Source organism: Anarrhichthys ocellatus, unplaced genomic scaffold, assembly GCF_004355925.1.
Source record: "Anarrhichthys ocellatus isolate YVR2014 unplaced genomic scaffold, GSC_Weel_1.0 scaffold2, whole genome shotgun sequence".
NCBI classification, from domain to species: Eukaryota; Metazoa; Chordata; class Actinopteri; order Perciformes; family Anarhichadidae; genus Anarrhichthys; species Anarrhichthys ocellatus.
In genome coordinates this window covers 16,110,722-16,130,496 of record NW_022280032.1, presented here as the reverse complement: position 1 = coordinate 16,130,496, position 19,775 = coordinate 16,110,722, and the positions used below count along the sequence as shown (strand labels likewise).

General features: G+C 44.4%; 1 protein-coding gene across 4 annotated transcripts in view; it reads right to left on the bottom strand.

Annotated features, from left to right (window-relative positions):
• Positions 1–1,213: 1,213 nt before the first annotated feature.
• Positions 1,214–19,775, bottom strand: part of mob2a (MOB kinase activator 2a) — a 49,823-nt gene continuing 31,261 nt past the window's right edge. For 3 of the 4 annotated variants that reach the window (XM_031858084.1, XM_031858092.1, XM_031858099.1), the window contains exons 2-5: positions 7,561–7,721; positions 6,689–6,782; positions 4,086–4,210; positions 1,214–3,385 (exon numbers count right to left, since the gene is read on the bottom strand). In XM_031858084.1, the coding sequence (XP_031713944.1) occupies positions 3,066–3,385; positions 4,086–4,210; positions 6,689–6,782; positions 7,561–7,721 (700 nt within the window). In that variant the 3' untranslated portion in view covers positions 1,214–3,065. Of the gene's footprint in view, positions 3,386–4,085; positions 4,211–6,688; positions 6,783–7,560; positions 7,722–14,511; positions 16,535–19,775 lie in introns of those variants that run through there. The other variant, XM_031858075.1, reaches the window with a different exon arrangement.

Below are 19,775 nucleotides of genomic sequence, written 5' to 3'. Positions count from 1 at the left end.
TTTATAGCCTATTATACTTAACATGTATTTATTAAATACTATACTCTGACTTGGCAAATTATACATTGACCTACTATATTGAAATACTATATAACGGCATACTATACTGTAATATTTGTATGACTCTTTTATGGCATACTATACTACTATTGTTTATATTATGTGCCAAATTATGCTTTGATATCTTAATGACATTATTATGGTATACTTTACTATATCATTAATAACATCGTATGGTATACAACAGACTATACTGTAATATTTTCTGACATTTTATAGGACTCTTTTATGTCATACTTATACTTAATAAACAAATCATCAAGACAGCTTTTGCAGTACTGACATTCCCTTTCCCTGAGTTTGTAGCATCCTCTGGTCCTCTTACATCTCGTCTTGTAGTTGGATCAGCTGCTTCCAAAAAGCCTCCTTGTTGCTCTCAAGCTGCTCCTCCAGCGTTTCCAGGGAAAAAAACATATTACAGACACACAATCATTCAAATATAAAATCATTTTATTAAAAATCGAAATCAACGTGACTATTGATTGTGTCCAGACGGTAGATGACCTTGATGTCCTCATCTCCATTCAGTTTTCCGCTCCTCCCCAAACACCTTATGCCTTTTCTCTCAGAACCAACAAAGAAGACCGGACAACAAAGATCGGGTGAATAAAAGTCTAAATCAAGTCAGCATTTTAAGTTGCATTCATTTCAAGTTGAACGTTTGCTCCGATTGTCTCCGATTTTATAACAATTAAGCTTGAAAGTGAAAACTGTTTGGCTACAGTTTGTCTTTCCCCGTTATCACCAAGAATGGACAATGTTTAAAGCCTTGTTCACTATTGTGTTAATTGTGATTTAAATTATCTGAGATTCAATTTACATTTTGGTTTTTCTTTTGTGTTTATGGTGATACAACTATTTATTCATTCATGTGACATCCCTTCAGGATGAATATTTTCAGGAGTTTGTCCTGATGTAGATAACATGATTGGGCATTACGGTGTTGAGGCGGGTTCTAAAACCAACATGAAGTCTTGGTATGGAGTCAGTTTTGATATAAATGAAGATATAAAAGTTGGAATGGTGTTTGCATCTTATTCAATTTTCATAATTTTTCTTCTTATAAGTTGTAGCAAACAGAAACGGGTATGGAAATGAGAAAAACAAAACTAAAAAGAATTTCAAAAATCTGTATAAAGTCTTATGTGGTAACAGTTTGTTTTAGTGGAGCTTGGAGTGTCTAGTTAAAAACTTGAAAGAGGAGATACATTTAGAAATCTTGAGCTCCATAGCAATTTCAATCACTTTTTGTTGTATTTTCCTGTATAAAATAGTTTGGTGACAACATCATCATCAAAATGATGAAAGAACATGGTCCTGTTTAGTTCTACCTCGGGTAAACCCGAGTAAACTATGGGAGGATTCAGTCAAGTCCTCTTTTTATGAAGCTGCACACAACACGCTCATGTTTCTTCCCTTTTGCATCATTTTCACAAACACATAAATACAAAAGACTCTGAGACAAAGTGGCATTTCTCTCTTTTATTAGATTATAATCCGCAGAGCTTAAAATATTAAATTGCTTTTAACTTAGTTAATAATTAAAATACATAAAAACGAGAGCCAGAACTGAAGAACCCTGCACAAAAAAAAGAAAAAAAATTAAATAAATAAAAAAGGAGAATTATAAACCCAATCCTCCTCCATACAAAGGCTATGTCTGAGAGAACCCGCTTGCGATTCTTTGTACAGTAAAGTCCAAGCAGACTGTGCATTTTCTATACATGTGTAATGATACCATTATTGTTGTTATTTCTGAACTAGTTTTCCTCTGATAATCTTTTAAAAAAAGCAAATTTGAAACGGGACAGGTAAAAAATAATAAACCGGGAGTGGAGAATTTGAGTTCTGCACTGGGAGTACAGCCGACTGTTACACAGCAGAGCAGCTCCACATCATCTACTCCCACCCCTCACTCTGTCTCCATCTGGGCCTGCAGACATTACCTCATGTCTTTGTCCTTCTGTGCTGCTGAAGTGGGTGTCGGTGGTGGTTCAAGTGGCTGCTGCTATGCTGAGCACCAGCACGCAACTCTGATTCAGCCTCATATCGGCACCAGTCTGTCTTGACTCTCTGATCAGATTAAATATCTATCATACAATCTTTACATTTTCTTCTCCATCTCCCTGTTTCTGTTGCCTTCTCTTTGTGGTTGCTGCCCTCTACAGATGGACTCTGGGACATGTCTGTTAGGGGTACACCAGGCGATGATGTGACTATACTGTAGTTAAACACGATCAACATCGGCCATATGAAGGGCTGAGCAGTCTGGTGACCAAGGAACAGAGAATGAAAAAAAGAAAGAGACTAACTTCTCTCTGGCAGCAGTGACATATTCTCTTAGGTCCTGAGTAGGAAGCGCTTCAATCATCCCCCACATAAACAACCCAAACAGTGATTGGCTAGTATCGGCCCGTCAGGCAGTAACGTGGCTCCCTACTGGCCAGCGTATTGGCTGCAGGAGGAGGGAGGGAGGAGCCTGCAGGTGAGGAGAAACACCTCTTCTCCTCACATTAACAACGCTGTACACTAGCAGGTTGAAGCAAAGCAGAAACCCCTTCCTGTACTGTACGGTAGGTCGAGGATACAGGGAGGTGAAGGGCCACGCTGCACCCCGCCCCACAACAAAAAATAAAACCGAATAAAACTTCAACAAAAAAAAATAAAAAAGTGAAATAAAACCAAAAATAAAACATACACATAATTTTTTGTTCCTAGTTTAAATTGCAGAGAAGATGGGAGGGATTTGCCCCTGGGAGGAATGCTCACGCCAATTCCTGCTGGCGTGACAAACCCCTCCCCGCTACCCCAAACTCCTCAAAACCCCTCCCCCCCCTTCCTTCCTTCCGGCTGGTTGGTTGGTTGGTGTCATAGCGAAATATAAGGGTAGTGGAAGGTCTTTAAGTCCTGCTGGCACCAAGGAAGGGGGCCAGGCTGTCTTTCCTTCTCTCCTCTATCTTATCTTCAATCACCCCCGGGGCTGCTGTCTCACCGCCGCCCCCCGCTCATCTCTCCGTCACGTGGTTTTGTGAAGACGGGGAGGGCGCCGAGGCCGGAGCGGAGGGGGCAGGGGTGGGTGCAGGGGGCGGGGCGGGGGTGCAGAGAACTTCGGACAGGTCGTCCATGATACAGGTCTCCTTGGGGTCAACCAGGTTGAATTCCCTTACGAAAACGATGAAATGTGCATACAGAGTGTTCAAGTGGCCCTGCAGCTCCAGAGCCACTGTCTCTTTAAAGTGCGCCCAGTAGAGGTGAGCCAGCACGTGGAACAGGTACCGGCAGATCTTCTTCACCAAGGACTCAAAGGAGTTGGGGAACTCTTTGCCTGGAGGGAGAGAAAGAGAAGGAAACAAAACCAGACAGGAGAGACTGGATTAGGCACAGGAATCACCATGAGAGAGGCTTGTTTCCGTCTAGAATTATTTTACATTATCAACAAATAAATCAATTATGTGTTACTCTCTAAATACTTTCTGTACAATACTACACTGAGCCATAAGCCGATTTGTTCCCAATGAAGACGTAAACTGAAAAAAAAGGTCACGAATATATATGTATATTTTTTTAAAGGCTAAAAACTTTCCTTTGCATTGAAGCGTTTAGCAAACATTACTTAATCAGGAAATTTGTTGGGGAATATTTCCAGCTGCGGATTAAAACACAATTGGTGCTCAAACACGTTTATTCATGTTTATTATAATATCTACTAAAATGTTACTCAGTGTGGCTCCTTGCTGTGTTTTTAATACTTTTTTTTGACAACAATAGAGATCTATGGCACAATAGAATAGAACAATAAAGAAATATAATAAAATAATCACTAAAAGTTTGACAAATTCAAAAGCTAATATGACGAGTTGATGCATTGATAGGTTGCTCAAACAATCACAATATGTCAACTTGTGCTATGGCAAATAGCAAAAACTCATTTCCACTCATTCAGACCCTCCAACTGAAGCAGCAGGGGGCAGCAGCACAGCATCAGTGACTTCTAGCAGACAGGAAACCAGAAGAGGGACACTCACCATATTTCGTAGGAAAGATTTCCTCATCTGTGACCAGTTTCTGACAAAGACTCATTACAAAGTCGACGTATTGTGGAGCAGTGCACTTTGTCTTCTTCCCCCTCTCGTCATACCAGTAGTATATTCTAGAGAGAAAGACACAGAAAACACAACTGTTATCACACACGCCTTTCAAAACAGCATTTAAGACGCGATCAATGAGGTGCAGGACACCACTACGTAACTGTGAGCCGAGTATTAATTCATCATAGTTAAAGTTTTCTGAAGAATGCTTACAGTAGGAGATGCTCAGACACAAGAAGGAGTATTTCCTGGTACACAAATGATTCATTCAAGCAGGAAGAGAAATGACACACAGGTGAGCTGTGAGATATAACCTGGTCCTATTTCGTCATTTAGGGAAAAAACAAACTCCCAGTAACATCTCACATTCTGGATGGCACTGCTCGGAATGAGGATGTGGTCCAGTTACACTACCCAGATGGATGAATTGGGGCGGATCTGAGTTTTCGTTAACAGTAGGTCACCAGCACAGAGCTAGTGATGCAAGCACCTTAGAAATAGACGAATGAGCTAACCATAAGTAAAACAGAACTGTGAACCACAAAGACAAAAAGGCCTGATGGACCAACGAGCTGGAAGGGTCAATTAATAAAGTGAAGAGTTATGAAAAACAAATGTGCGTGCAGGTGTTGCTGTTAGCAGTGTGGGTCTGGGAGGCAGTGGACCAGAGATTACACTTCCTCAAGGAATGTAAAGCGTCCACATAACTGACCCTGCAGGAGATGTACTGACCACAGCACCGGGACTCTTACAATAAACAAATTTTTTTTCCAATTCATGCAACTTTTTATTAAAAAAAAAAAAAAAAAAGTAATTTACGTTTTTAAATAGATTTTGTTACCCGTTTGTCACAATTGTTTTGCAATGGAATGAATTGGGTTCATAGCAGTCTTATGGGACTGTTTTTTACCTGTTTTCATGTATTATTTTTATTCATTAATTCTATATGTCTTAATATCCAAGATATTGTTTTTATATATTATTTTGGAGGTTATAGGTAAATGTCACCATGGTGTGAACGGTGGCACACTCTACAATGTGGGGACAAACTGTATATACGTTGATCTGTGGCTTTATGATATCCGGTCGCACCTGCAGAGTACGTATGTTTGAAGGACGTAATAAAAGCAATGAAACAATAAATAGAACTTTAAGATTGACCGACTCTCCAAGGACGAAAGTTCAGCTCGACAGATTCAATGTTTGCAAATGAGCTAAATGACTGAATGTGTTGCACACTCTTAAAAATAGGAAATCAAACCGAATCCAAAATGGACCCGGCTATAAGAGCGCAACGCTTAAAGAAAAGAGTGAGAACACTAACACACTCGTGCACGGACACACACACACACACACACACACACACACACACACACGCACTCAAAATGCGTCTAAATAGCTACCAAATGGTTCCGTTCCCTCATAGCTCATGGAAACATTTTCTTCCAAAAATAGTGCTGAGCTCTGCCTTCGGGCAGGGGTACTGACGCTGCTGTGACTGTGGCTCAGTCACTTTTCACCACAGAGGAGTGGGGGGGGGGGGGGGGGGCCAAGTCCTGCCTGGGCAGGAAAGGGTGGGGTGCCGGGCAGTCGGGAAGGTACAATCCTAAATGGTGGGCTTCTTCTTAGAAACACAGGTCGATAGACATACAACATGTTAATCCAAACTACTCTCTCAACTACTCGTATACCGCAGGCGAAGCACATTGACTTCTGTTGTTCCTCAGGCTGTGGGGGTTAGCAGCCATAGCTTCAGGTGGCAGCAGTGGAAAACTCCACTGTCGACTGGGAGGTGAACTCGTGACAAGATCGTCTCTCACAGCAACTGTCATGTGTGTCACTTCTCAATGGTTGTGTTGTTTGTCACCCTCGTATTTTTTTAAACCAGGGTGAGCACGTGCACTTGTAATTAGTTAAGCGCTGCGTAGTGAGTCTCGTGGGTTCTCAAAGTGTGGCTAGTCAGGTTTTAGAGACAACACCCCGCCCTGACAGGACAAACTAGTTCGATAGATGCTTACAGTCCGTCACCTCCCCTTCTGCTAACATGGCATGAACAGGTCTCCATGTTACAACTACTACTCCAGAGGTATGCCCTACTTCACTGCACACAGTCGCAATAAACCTGAAAACTCGACAAATAATAAAAAGTGAGTTTTACTAAAATTAGGGGATTAGGTATTTAAAAGACCGACTGGATTTATCTAACTCAGACTGCTGAAGCCGCATGGTAGTATACAGTTTAAAGACGTGAAACAATGTTAGTCAATCCTTTGAGTATGCAGTGATTCAGCTCAGACACAAAGGTGCGGTACTCAATGTAAATAAACAGCTTGCTGCAGTACATTGAAGTTGCATACTGCACATTCCAAGATGGTCTATGTGGCGAGTCAAAAGACCTAAATCAACCTGAGCGGGTTGCGAGTCGTCCCTCGCTGACCGGAGAAGCGTCCCTTGATGAATTAACCAGTTTGTGATGAATAAACCACTGGGTCTGGGCAGGTGAGTGATGAATAAATCAGAAGACGGTGGAGATAACTTACGTGTTGCAGGCCGTCATGGCTTGACAGGTGTCCCCAGTGCAGAACTCTGAGATGGTGCTGTACTGCAGGTTGATAAGATTGAAGAAAGTCGTCGCTGTGGCAAAGAAGACAAGAAGGATTTCAGAGTCTGTTAATCAATGTTTGACACGTGTTACACAGGAACACATCAAAGAGAGGACACCCAAATACTTATAATAACTAAAATACTGCCAGAACATAAAAGAGGACTGTGTGTGTGTGTTATCCTATGGATGACAAGTCAAATGGTTCCAGTGATTATCGATTTATTATTTAATCAAAACACTGCTCAGACCTTTAGTTTGTGTTCAAACTTACATAACTTCCAACTTCAACGCATTAACCTGCGAAGACATGCCCCATCTGTTTTCTATAACAACGTTTTATCCGTCGAAAATAAAAAAAGGAAAGAATGTGTGTTTTCCTTTTCCGCGCCTGGGTCGGATACGTAACCAAAACAAAGTCGGGGAAAAAAAAAAAAAAAAGGATCTCTGAAAGATCGATGAAGCAGCCGGACCACAGTGAGTTTACAAAACGATACATTGAAAGAGTTCAAACGCTGCACTGAGGCCGCAGTAAACAACGGTGTTTAAAGAAGCGGCGTGCTACTGAGAACAGGCTGAACGCTGTGCGAGGCCTGGATCATGTCAGCGGCTTGGCTCCGTTAAAGTATATATATTTCATATGAAAGAAATGTTCATATTTTAAGAGTGACCGTGTTGAATTGCTTACAGGCTTAGTAACTACAACAGTGGTTTCTGTTCATCCTCAACTATGCGTGTGACTGTTTGAGCTCCTCTGCGTACCATGACTATATATTCCTTCCATCACTGACTACCACTGGAGTTACTCACTGTTGCTGGCGAGCCATTCGTTGAGGTCTATCTCTCTGGGCAGCACCACCAGCTCTTTCAGGTCAAAATCCACCACACGGATCTTTGTGTACTCCAGCTCCAGGTACTGCTTCTTCTCTTCTGTCGGAGGCTTCTTTCCATTTGGCTTCGCCTTCGACTTCCTGCAGAGGAATGAAAAAAAAAAGGGAGAGGTTAAGGAGCTGCATACAGGCAATAAAAGATGAAGACACAACGTTGCATAGATACAACAGCATAAGCTCAGGCACAGAGATCTATAAAGCTTTGACAACTGAATCTCAGAAACAAGTAAACAAAACTTTCTGTGACTTTCACAAAACTGACTTGCAGCCGACCGGAGTGAGCAAACAAAGGGGGCTCGGTCGCTGTACCTGACCCCTAACTCTGACCTCTGACCTGATGTGAGGTCTATAGCTTCCACACAGATGTCCGTCCCCAGCGCCTTGTACTTCCACTGCCAGTTCTAGCACAGGGATGTCATATCACACTCCTCCTGCACTTCCAGGGCCGTAACCTCTCCTCCTCCCAGGTCCCCCCCCCCCCCCCCCCCCCCCCCCGCCCCCCCCCCCCCCCCGCCCGCTGTCTGCATCAGGCAGTGCAATCTAGGGTTAAAGGTTGAAAAGCCTCGACACATAAGTGAGACAAATAAACAGAGGCACAGTTGTCTGGGACAATCTGGGACTATCACCGGCCTAATAATCCTCCTCCATTATTCGCTCTCCTCATTCTTTGATGACTCTATTTCTGTTTATTTTTGCTCCGTCTCGGCTCTGCTACAGCTGTTTGGGTTTGCTTAAGGACGAGGGAGTTTCAGTTTGCTCCCTGAATTCATTGTGCTTTTGTCGACACTCATTTCCGCCCATCTTGCGATCCCCCCCTCCCCCCCAACCTCTAGTTCTCATCCCTCCTCTCTGCATATCCTCCGTCGAAACACAATGGTCGAGAAACGTGTCCCTGGCTCTCACTTTTCCCCCCCACTTCCTTCCCGGTCACACTCCCAGAAGACTCCGACTGACGAGAGCTGTTCTAACGGCACTAATGAAGAGGGATCACAAAACACAGGCAAAAGCCTTCTCGCCTTCAATCGGGCTCTGCTGCGACTATCACCAGACCTTCCTGCAAAGAAGCAAAGACTGGTGCACATTCAGCCAGACACATTAGAAATAGATTAAGACGGGACAGAGAACAGAAGGGGGAGAAAGGAATGAGGAGAGGAGGTAGATCGACACAGGCCCAGCTGATATCCATGGGAACTAATAAACACTTACAAAACATGACAGAGCTGTGGAGGACAAGGCCTCTTTGCCAAAGCACAGTGTTCAAACCTCCGCTTAATTCCCCTCTCCAGGAAGCGTCGCCCGGTTTTCCACCTCAGCAAACAAGGGAAGGCATGTCAACATGTGGATGCATTAAGAGCACGCAAGCCGTTGACTTTGTCAATGATTAAGCCTCCTTTATATGCGCGCTGTTGTCTAATTTAGCTGTCAGGAGATATTCTTGGCGGTAAGCTGCCTACGGGCCTCCTGTGAAAACGTTGCGATCTGAAGGACCAACACTGCTCGGGTTCTCATTTGTCGGGTAATGATTCATCAAGGTATTCGGATCTTCTCATCACGCAGCTCCTGAGCACGTTTTGTCCTCATTTAAAACCAAAGGACACCAAGTGTATACACTGCCGGCTAATTATTAATGAGCGGCCACTTTCTGTTTCACCTCTTTTCTCCGCTTGCGCTGCTCTTTCCTTCGGTCTTGCACCTCTTCTTTATCTATTTATTTTTCTTCTTTTAGGCCTGTAGGTGCCCTTTCCTCTTCATGGCTGCAGGCTCACCAGTCCAAACGGCCTATTGTTCAGGCTCAAATGCTTCAGGACTCGTAGTTCTAGCCTTGTCCTTTCTTTTCATCTCTTTCTGCCCTTTCCTTTCATCTTTCCGTTCCCAACTATTATCCTGTACCATCAGCTTCCCATTTCCTCACGCCATGACCTCTACTCTCACTCAAATTTGAATTAAAGTTTCCTTTTAAAAATTAAAGTTTGTATCATTGCTTTCACTTCTCCTTATCTCCATCTGCTTCCTTCTCCCCCTTTACAACAGACAAAAAGCCTCTTCCTGCTCATGAGGGCACAGACACATTCATGTGGTCGGTTTGGTTTTGCGCTGTGAGCTACATGTTCCATCATGTGAAAGAGCTTTACTCGGGGATGGAGCTTCATCCACAGATACCGTCAGCTCTGCTAAGCCCTTCAGAGAAAAAAGGTTCAAATCAGTTCTTCTACCCCCCCTCCTCCTCTTTTTGAAAACATTTTGTTTCACTGAGCCGTTTCCTGCCTCTTTCCCTCAGCAATTTCATCATTTTCCATCACACACCTCCTCCACCTCTTGCGAACATTTGTGTGGCAAGGGGAGGTGAAATTCTGGAGCCATTAGTTTATTTTAGGATAAAGAAAACTTCCTCTCTGCCAGCACTCCTCCCCTCATACGTACGTAGTCTGTTTTAGCAGCAACACACACACCCACACAAATACACACACAGCCTTTTCTGTTCTTGGTGAAGTTCTCTGAGGCCAGTCTTTGCCATAAAAGGCAGCAGATGCCTCTCTCTCCCTCACCAGATCAGGGCAGGCCAGACGGCAGGAGTGGAGCGGAAGTGAGACAGGGGCCAGGCACATGTCTCCGAGTCGGGGGTACGGCCACAGCCCGCCTGGCACCAACAGGGACCAGTCTCTCATACGGACCGATAATCCAGAAAACCTGGTTAGGCTTGTTGAAACAACACAAATCTACAAAGAGATATGAGAAAATGTCTTTTGAACCTTTGAAGAAGAGGCGGAGGGCTAGAAGCAGGAAGACAGACATGTTGGTGTCTATCTGCAATAGAAAGAACAATAAGGAAATAGGGTCGTATAGCTGGGTGACACGGAGGTCAGTGCTGCAGAGTGACTGACCCGACAGCTGTTCAACTCTGCCCGCTAGCTGTACTCTCTTATCCCTTTCACTTTTCCCAGCAGCACCACCTCCCCACCCCCCTGCCGTCTTCACTCACTACCTTTCCCCTTGCACCAGTACCCAACTAATACACCCCTACAGCTTCATGAACACACACACACACACACACACACACACACACACACACACACACACACACGTCTCTGGCCGTGGCCCCCCTCTCCCTTTTCATGGCCGACCCAGCTGGTCACAACAGCTGCGTCTCAAGCCTGATCCCACCAGAGACCCCGAGAAAATCCAGAAGAAGCGAGCCCTGTCTGGTCTGGAAGAGCGAGTCTGTGTCCGACAAGTCCTCGTGTGTTCACGCAGTCTTGGTTCAATGTGTGAAAGTTATATCTCTTTGGCCTCAGACTGGTGCACATATCAGCTGCTGTATGTGCAGCCTGCAGAACACTGAACAAACTCGGCTCCCAAAAACAGACTTTGTGAAAAGAGGAGCAGCCCTCTGGCAGGTACACTGAGCCCGTTTCATTAGCAGAACCTGGTTCCAATTAATCCTGGAATCACTCGAGGCCACATTACACAGCTATGCTGGAGCATTATTCTCAGAGCTTTCTCTAAAATACTACAATTTGCTGCTAAAGAGCTACCCCCCTCTCATGCATTCGTCAACAACAATTCTCACGCTACGACTTAAAGAACCAGAGGCCTTGGATTTTGTGTTTTGATTGGGACTCTCTGTGAATGAATACAACTTAACTATGAAACCGGTTTAACAAAACCCGTGTAATGACTTTCCCCGTAAGTCTGCGGCTCATGCAAAAGCCAAACCCGATATTGCACAACTGTTGCTTGAATTGGCATTCTGAATCTACTGCCATGCAATCTGCGAGAGTGAGCGGCAAGTACAACAAAGAAGTCTGCCATCTGCCCGAAGACGGCTCGTGGCCTCAGGGATTTACTTTGAGTGAAACTGTAAAAAAAGAAAACGAACCATTCAGGAAGGGCAAAAGTGATCCTATATCTAAAATCTAAGATAAGGAGATGAGAGATAACAAGCGCCACAGACATCAGAGGTGTTCTTCCCAGGAGCACCACAGAAATCAAACACTTCTGACTGACCTTTAGAAGCAAACACCTGATGGGTCAGAGACCAAATCAATCAAATGTCAGGAGGTTGCTCCCTTCTTTGTCAACCGATTGTGGGATTCACACTACTCAGGGTTTATAATACATCAATAGCAACAAGATATCGCTCCAATCTCAGCCGATAAGACTCGAGCCGAGTGAATGAACTCGGCCATTTTGTAAAAAAAGAGCAGCTTCAGTGAGGAGGATCGGTTTTCTACAAGCCTGGCCTCCTGATCTATTTCAGGATTTAAATTAAATAGAGTCAATGGCTCTTTTCCCCGAAAAACCACAGACAGAGGAGAGCAGGCCGTCTGAGCCCACCAAAGCTAAACCACAGCAGCCATTATGGGGCTAAAAAGAGACCGAGTTAAGGATGGACTAACCCAGAGGCTGTGCCTCACAGCGCTAACGTCTACAAAGTAACTGCTCTGTCAAAGTTTTGTATTTTTTAAAAAGGGTACTGATGCACAAACACATTCAGTAATTAAGTCAGTGACCGTCAGTTTTAGTTCTGAAGTCAGGAGATAAGAGGGAAAACAAAAACAAAGAATGCACAGCTGCCACCACTTAAACAGTAGCATCACCGGGGGCGTCAGCAGCACTGTAAATCAGTAAAGGAGGGTTGAAGCCAAGGTGCAGGCCTAAACATGCGCACGTGCGCACACGCACACAAAGTTTCTGGCTACCTACTCTTCCCCTTGTCATCCTGTGCTTAATCCCATTCAGTGGCCCTCAGGCCTGCAGAGTACGTGAGGACCCCCTGCCTGCACTATAATGGGGCCTCATCAACATCACAACGCACATGTGAGACAGGAAATGGGGTTTGGGGTTGAGATAAGACCCGAGCCCCCGGTTAAGCACTTGGCAAACAGAACTGTGGTGGAAGAAGGTTCGCGCTCCGGCATTGATTTTGGCACGACAGGAAGCGATTTACCACGTAGATGATATGAGCCGAATGATTTCTCCACACTGATCCAATCTAATCAGTCCATCTGAAACGTGGCTGAATCAAATAGTATAAAAAGAGGGAATGGGTTTGTGGATTTGATCCCCACATTAAGTATTCAAGAAGCCAAGATGAGCAAAAAACTCTGAAAAAGCGTTTTAGAGTGTATAGAACTACACATTTACTCTTATCATGGGACTGTTAAAAGCTATCGTAAGCTATGTTTTTACAGTCTTCATACCTGCATCCAAGCAAACGGTATTCAACCTCTCAGTGGAGGAGGAAACTGGTTAGAAGTGGAGCTATAAACAGGTCTACGACGCCCACCACCCACTCATAAAACCCCAAAACTATGCAACCTTGTTCACTTTGAGGACGTGTTTTCTTTTGTTCACTTTTTCCTGAAGACGTCACACATTTGTGAAACCCCCGCCCCCCCCCCCCAGGCAAATAACCTAAAATGTGAATTTCCTGGTTAACCAGCTGATTTCTCGAGTGAGGCGGTTGAGTTGAGTTCCGAGTGAAAAAAGGAAGGTGCAGAACTCGTCTCAACCTGTTGCAGGTCTTGCAACAGACATAACATACTGTACAACAAACACTCTCTGCTGCGTCCATTACATCCTGCTTCCAGTCTCTCAAGAGATCCTAAGATGGAGGATATCCTCCTCGCTATCTCTCTCCACATCTTCACAGACGACAACAGCTTTTTAAAAAGGCACGTGCCTCCGGGCTGCTGCTTCAGAACACACCTGTCCCCAGACTCGGGGAGGAGGAAACTTTTAAAGGCATTAACACACTCACAATGACTGCGTGTCTTCTTCACATGACACATACAGGGTAAACACACACTAACTGGGTTAAATATTTGCTGTGACATAGGGCATGTCTTCTTGAATTGCATCGGTTCTCCACGGGGACTAATCATGACTGGGGTTGTTGTTTGTGTTACTTTGTATGCCGTTAACACTCCTAATTGGGTCATGCATTTTTTTTTACGTCTTGTTGTCAGCTCGAGCACATTGTGGCCTTTAGACAGCGGCTACAATAATTAATGTGCACAGCATCTTTACACACATTCAAATATAAGTCAAAAGGCTTTCCATCAAGAGAAAACAACCTAAAAACAAACAACAAAAGTATTCTGATGTAGCCAATAAATAGGATGCTGTGAGGAAGGATTCAATTAGTATTAATTGACTAGTTTAACTTAAAAGGAGGGCAGTATGGTGAGTGTTTTCATTCAAAACAAAAAAACGTTTTAAACAATTTGAGCTCTGGTTTAAAAATAATTTCCTGTTTAGATTGTTTAAGCTAAACCGTGAGTTAGGCGCTTTAAATAATGAATCAGACTAGAGGAGGAGACAGTGTCACGTTCCTCTTGTTGAGTCTCGTTAGAGCTGCAGGAGGAATGAGGCGTTCAGGCTACACACGTCCGGCTGGTAAATTGCTGTGACCCCGGAACCAGAGCACGCTAATACTTCAGTGATTGAAGAGGAGATCGCTTCTTATCTTTCAGGATGAGTAACGGAGGCATAGTCAAACAGATATTAAACACACGTCTCCTCCATTTGGTCTCCGGCAGGCTACAGGCGGGCAATGAGCACAATGTGGCTTTACGTTTATTAGTTTATAATGTGTCTGAGTCACTGGACCGCTGTAACGTTGTAATAAGACTGCTGAAGATAAATTACACTACAAACGTACAGTCAACAAGGTGTCTGGCTTCTGCGGAGAAAGTAGCATCACACGAGATATTACCAAACGTATAACACGGTATGTTCTTTTGACAATACGACTCTCTTTTGGTCCCTCAAACGTTCATGAAAATATTTTTTAAATGTCACATTCACGGGCTCGACTCCGCGGTTATTAGCAGATAAATAAGTTAAAAATAAGAGCGGAGTTTTTTACCTTAGTACTTTCCCGACAGCCTGAAGCACCATCTTGCAACTTAGTCCGTTTTTGGAGTTTCTCTGAGAGTGCATGTCAGTTTTGTCTCCAGAAAATGAGCAATAATCTCCAACCATAGTTTAAAACATGTAGATATAGCGTCAGACTATCTCCGCTGAGTATTCAGGTGTAACGTAAGTCTGTCCGAATAGCACCAGGGTCGGGTTTATCTGGAGCTCTAACTCTCATACTACGCGGCAGAAAGAAAACTTTGTCAAGTTTACAGAAGGGCCTCCCTCTCTGTCCCCTGTCGTCCAATCAGCGTAAAGGAGAGAGCTTGGTGGGCGGGGCGTGGTGACGTTAGAGTCCGCCCATGTGGACGTGGTCCACATCTCCCCTGAGTGTAGAACAGGTGATCCGCTTAAAACAGCGGACCACGGTGGAATAAAAAGGTGTTACATTTTATTTGTCTTCTGTAGAACAAGTTTACATAAGCATGACTTTTAAAGGATAAAAATAAAAGGTACATATTTATAGCAGCCCAGAGAAGAGCTTGTAATACGTCACTTCCAATATATTAGTTTGTCAGCACTTAATGATACAGCTTTGACCCTAAGTGGGTTTCTTAAATAACTCATCGGCTTCTGTAATTATTTTGTCACTATAAATACACATTATCAAAATGAGCAAACTCATTTGATAATGATGTGGAATGTGGTTGAAAGCTCCAGAAAAAGGTAGTAAGTGGACATTTTGTCAAAAAAATTGTCATTGTGTTAGAGCAGCAATTTAAACTACAAATAAACAAATAAGATGTAAAAACAGGAAAAAGTGGGATCAAAAAAAACCAAAAAAAAAACAACAAAAACTGGTTTCCCGCTAGGTAGCGAACACACAACTTTATAAGAAAGTGTGTAAAGCTTGGCTGTGGGGCGACATTCCTCGTGTTGATTCTGAACCTGAGTCCAACTATGTGAGGCTGGCAGCAGTCATGTTGTGTTCAACCATGTCAAAGCTGAGGAACCAGTGAGGGAATCAAACTAAGCCAGTTTGAGAGCTAAAGAGAGATCCACAGGAATATCTGGAGCTCTCTGGGGCGAGGGAATCATTTCTAACAATACTTTTAGAAGCTTCATATTATGGACATGCTTTTAAGTGTACAATGTGAGTTCACATTAAATTGTCAACAGAGAGCTGAGCCAATAACACTTGTATGAATATGAACATGAGGAAATTAACAACGGGATTCGAGGGACACACAACAAGAGCCATCATTCCTTCTTCCCTCTAATTATTGCCTCTCAACCGTCCTCTCTTATTTTCTCCCCAATTGCTCTCTTCACACATCTCTCCTCCCTTTCTTGGTTTGTTTGACTCGCCCTCTCCCTCTCATGGTCTCCCTTTCTTCTTCAACAAGTCTGTTTTTCCCCTCTGTCTCCTCAGACAACACTTATGGGGGCCATGGTGGAGCTACAGATGTGAGAAATACTGGACCAGCTGGCTGCTGTAGCCTGGACACACACACACACACACCCACACACACACACACAAAGACACACTAATCTATGGGATCTGTGGAGCTATGTGCGCTGGGTGCAAATAGCCGAGTGAGGAAGATAAAAGAGATTGTTGAGGGTGTTGTATGTGCGGACTGTGCTTATGTGCATGAGAGTATGTGCAAAGGTGTGTGTGTGGTGTTTACTGTTGGATCCTCTGAGGTGCCACTTGTTTATGTTTAAATATAATCCAAAGAAATGATCTGAAAGAATCAAAAAGGAGCAGAGGGTCTGACAGGCGCCTCACTGCACCCGCAGCCTGCATGAGAGACTGCCTGCCTGCCACCCCCCTTCTCACCACACTAGTGCGCACCGGGCTGGGCTTTGGTGGGTGGAGTTGGGTGATCCAGGGGCCCGGTGAGGAGCCGGGGGTGGAGGGGAGAGAGAGACCAGAACAGGGCACTGACTCCCCCCACTGCTGCTAAATATAGCATCGGCCTGGTCTGGCTCATAAAGAATACAGAGAACAGTGCAAAGGGGGGGGGGGGGGGGGGTCATGACATGTGTGTGTGGGTATGCACAAATCAGAGACACTGAGCTGGTGAGGGGATATAAGACTGTGAGCAGGTATGAGAGGGGTTTGTGGTGGTTATGTAGTATATAGTACGAGTGTAAAAAGTTCAAAGCTTTCTTTCATAGCAACTGAAATGTGTCCGCTGCACTGTAGTGTGAAAACTGTAGTGCAAATAGTCATCAAATGTCTGGTCAGCTTTGTAACTTTGTTAAGTTTTTGATTAAATTAAAACTTTACCAAACTCAAACTAAAGGAAGTTCTTGTACGGCCGCTATAAATACAGTATATATATATATAACATAGCATACTGTTTATAAAGAGTTATGTGATATACTGTTGTTATAGTTGATACATGAGGTACTCATGTGCTACTTGTGACCACCCAAGAGAAAGCAGTGTGTTGCTGTGATGGAAATCCCGTGCTGAGGGCACTCTCTATTCATTTTTATTTGAATAATGAACTATTGGATCCGTGTCGTCACTGAAAATAGAAGACGTCCATTCAAGATCACCGGGGCTTTGCCTCGGCCTCTTGATTTTGGCTTAACAGGTAACGTGTAGTCCCACCTGTGGTTTTAGTCGTGCTACGTGATCTGCAGGCTAACGGAACAGACAGAGGCGGTGCCACTGAGGACACGGTCGACCCTCTTACGCAACGTCTGACGTGGATGGAAACCAACGGCCACATGCCATCGTCTGGAGGGACGGAGGTTTACTCTTTCTTCTCTGCTAACGTCACGGACGCATTCCCTTCCACAAAGCAGACAAGACATGGCCTCACTCATGTGCCACCTGCTCTCACCAAACCAGATGTTTCCCGCATCGACGTATGGAGCACAGTGGCACAGATAAGAGTTTAAGTTTAAGCAAGCCTACTTTTGATTACTTATTTATTTGTGGGATACTTGGGGTTACATTAAAAACTTTAAGTGTTACAAAACTAGATTACTTTTATCAGTAACAACAAGCTGCCCTCATCTAACGACAGCTACCCCGGAGATACAGAAAGGACAAGATTTAATTACACATCACTCGTAAAAAAGAGAGGGAGGAGAAGAAATAAAGGCTGTTCATTGAAACACTGTGAAGTCAATGGCTGAGTGATGGATGTGCTGAGATTTAATCTGATGAGTGAAGAAGTAACAATGCGCACGATGACTACAGCAATAACTGATCACACCAACAGATAACACAAGGAAGATAAAGACTGGGGCGGAGCAGAATGCAAGTCATTCAAGTCGTTACTGTTATTGACGTCATAACGCACCAGTTAGGAGGCGGAAAAAAATGTTACAATGGTATGTTAAAAAACTCAAGAACTAAACTGCAGCCACTTTTAGCCAACTACTGACACAGGAAAGAGACACTGGACTGTTACAACTACAACACCCACACTAAAACATTACAAGCTGCCCAAATGATAAGGACATTTTGGACAAAGTGAGTTGGCTTGCAGCGCTCTCGTCGCTGCCGAGAGGCATGGACGGCCGGCTCAACAGGTTGGGTTTGAAAGTCAGCGGACATTCCACCTATTTGAGACAAAGAAAACACTGATTCCAGGCCAGCAGCAGATGAGTCACAACCGCAGCAAATGCTCCTTGGGGCCTGGCAACAGCTCGGTCCCTCCAAAAGCATCTCCAGCCAATCATAGCCGGGATCAAAATGACGGGCGTCTCAGGCAGCCAACCGCGTCGACACCAGAATGAATAAAGAAGAATCAGAGCAGTTCTAAGTTGCTCTGTAAAAGACCTTCACTTGGCATTGCGCTCTGGGTGTGTGGGAGTGGTGTGGTGTGTTTTGGTAAGGTCTTAACCAGTGAAAACACTGCAGGCTGAAGGCCTTTAGTGCCGAGGGGGTTTTCCAGAGGCCCAGATAAAAAGGTCAGCGGGGCCAGGAGACACTCCGCACACTGAACCCAGCGACCCAACCAGCAATGCAACCGATGCAGTGAGACAAAGGAGAGCCGTTTCTGCTGCCACAGCCAAAAAATAAATAAATATGATAGCAAAAGTATATTATCGGCGTGCCATCATCTCCTTGCGGAAAAATGAAAGAACTGATCCTAGAAAAAGGAGAATCAGCCAATCTAGGCCCCAAAACCAACTTCATGTTTTCCGCATGTGAGGACAAAAACCTGGGCCAAAATATGCTGCATCAAACTGGGCCTACGGGAGTCCACCTCTGAACGTAATGGCTTAGAGTACCTTTCTTCTATCATATCAGTTCTTTGACCCATCTCTTTCCTTTCAACCCTTTAGGAGTTGAAGTCCTCGTTCTCTCCCTGCATGTGTGGCCCTTTCTTCACTGGCTTCATCTCTCCTTTGCTCTGCATTCCTGCTGGAGAAGGGCTGCATGCAAAGACACGCCGTCGCTCTCTGCACAAGCAGCCTGCACGAACTAAAGGAGAGGAGAGGAAGAGGAGCAACGCGAAGAGTGAACTCAAGGAGGTCAAGAGCAGGAGATCTAAGACCTTTGGTTTGATCTGGCCGTTCTTGTTTGGGAGGTCGATGTGTGACACATAGAGGGTAAACGTCATGTTCCATTTAACAGTAGCAACGGCACAAAGGAAGACTACTCTATTGCCTGATTGCTCACTGCGCTCATAATCCAATCGGAAGTCAGATTAGATCAGATTTTGAACCATTTCTGCATATTTTCTGGAGCCAACTCAAAATTGAGAGAGTAGCCCAGTATGTCTGGAAGACAGGAGGCCATGTTCTGACTGGTTTATGAGTAAAGGAAGAGAGGGCTTTAGCAAGATGGAAGACAGGAGATGAGAAATACCAGACTTGTGTCCAGACTTTTATAAATGACCATTTCCATGGACCCAGCTTAGATTAACCACCATCGTATCAGCGGGAACGGGAACATTGGAGGATGAGAGAAGGCAACAGGAAGTGAGAAAGGGGGAGCAGTTGAGATTAGTTAAGTGAGATGGGTGAAGAGAGGGCAAAAACAGACCAGAAAAGGGAGTGAACGAAGAGAGCAATAACAGAAGTTAGGGATGAGAGGAGTGAGAGAGTTTGGCTCAATGTGGGAGGTTGTCACAGCATGCCCTGGCGGCTCGCTGCACTCCTCCTCCCAACATTCCTTAGCCGGAGAGAGTCTCGATCCATCCCGTAATTCGCCACCTGGGCAGCCAAACACCTGTCTGTCAAGTTTAAAAGGCACACACACACACACACACACACACACACACACACACACACACACAC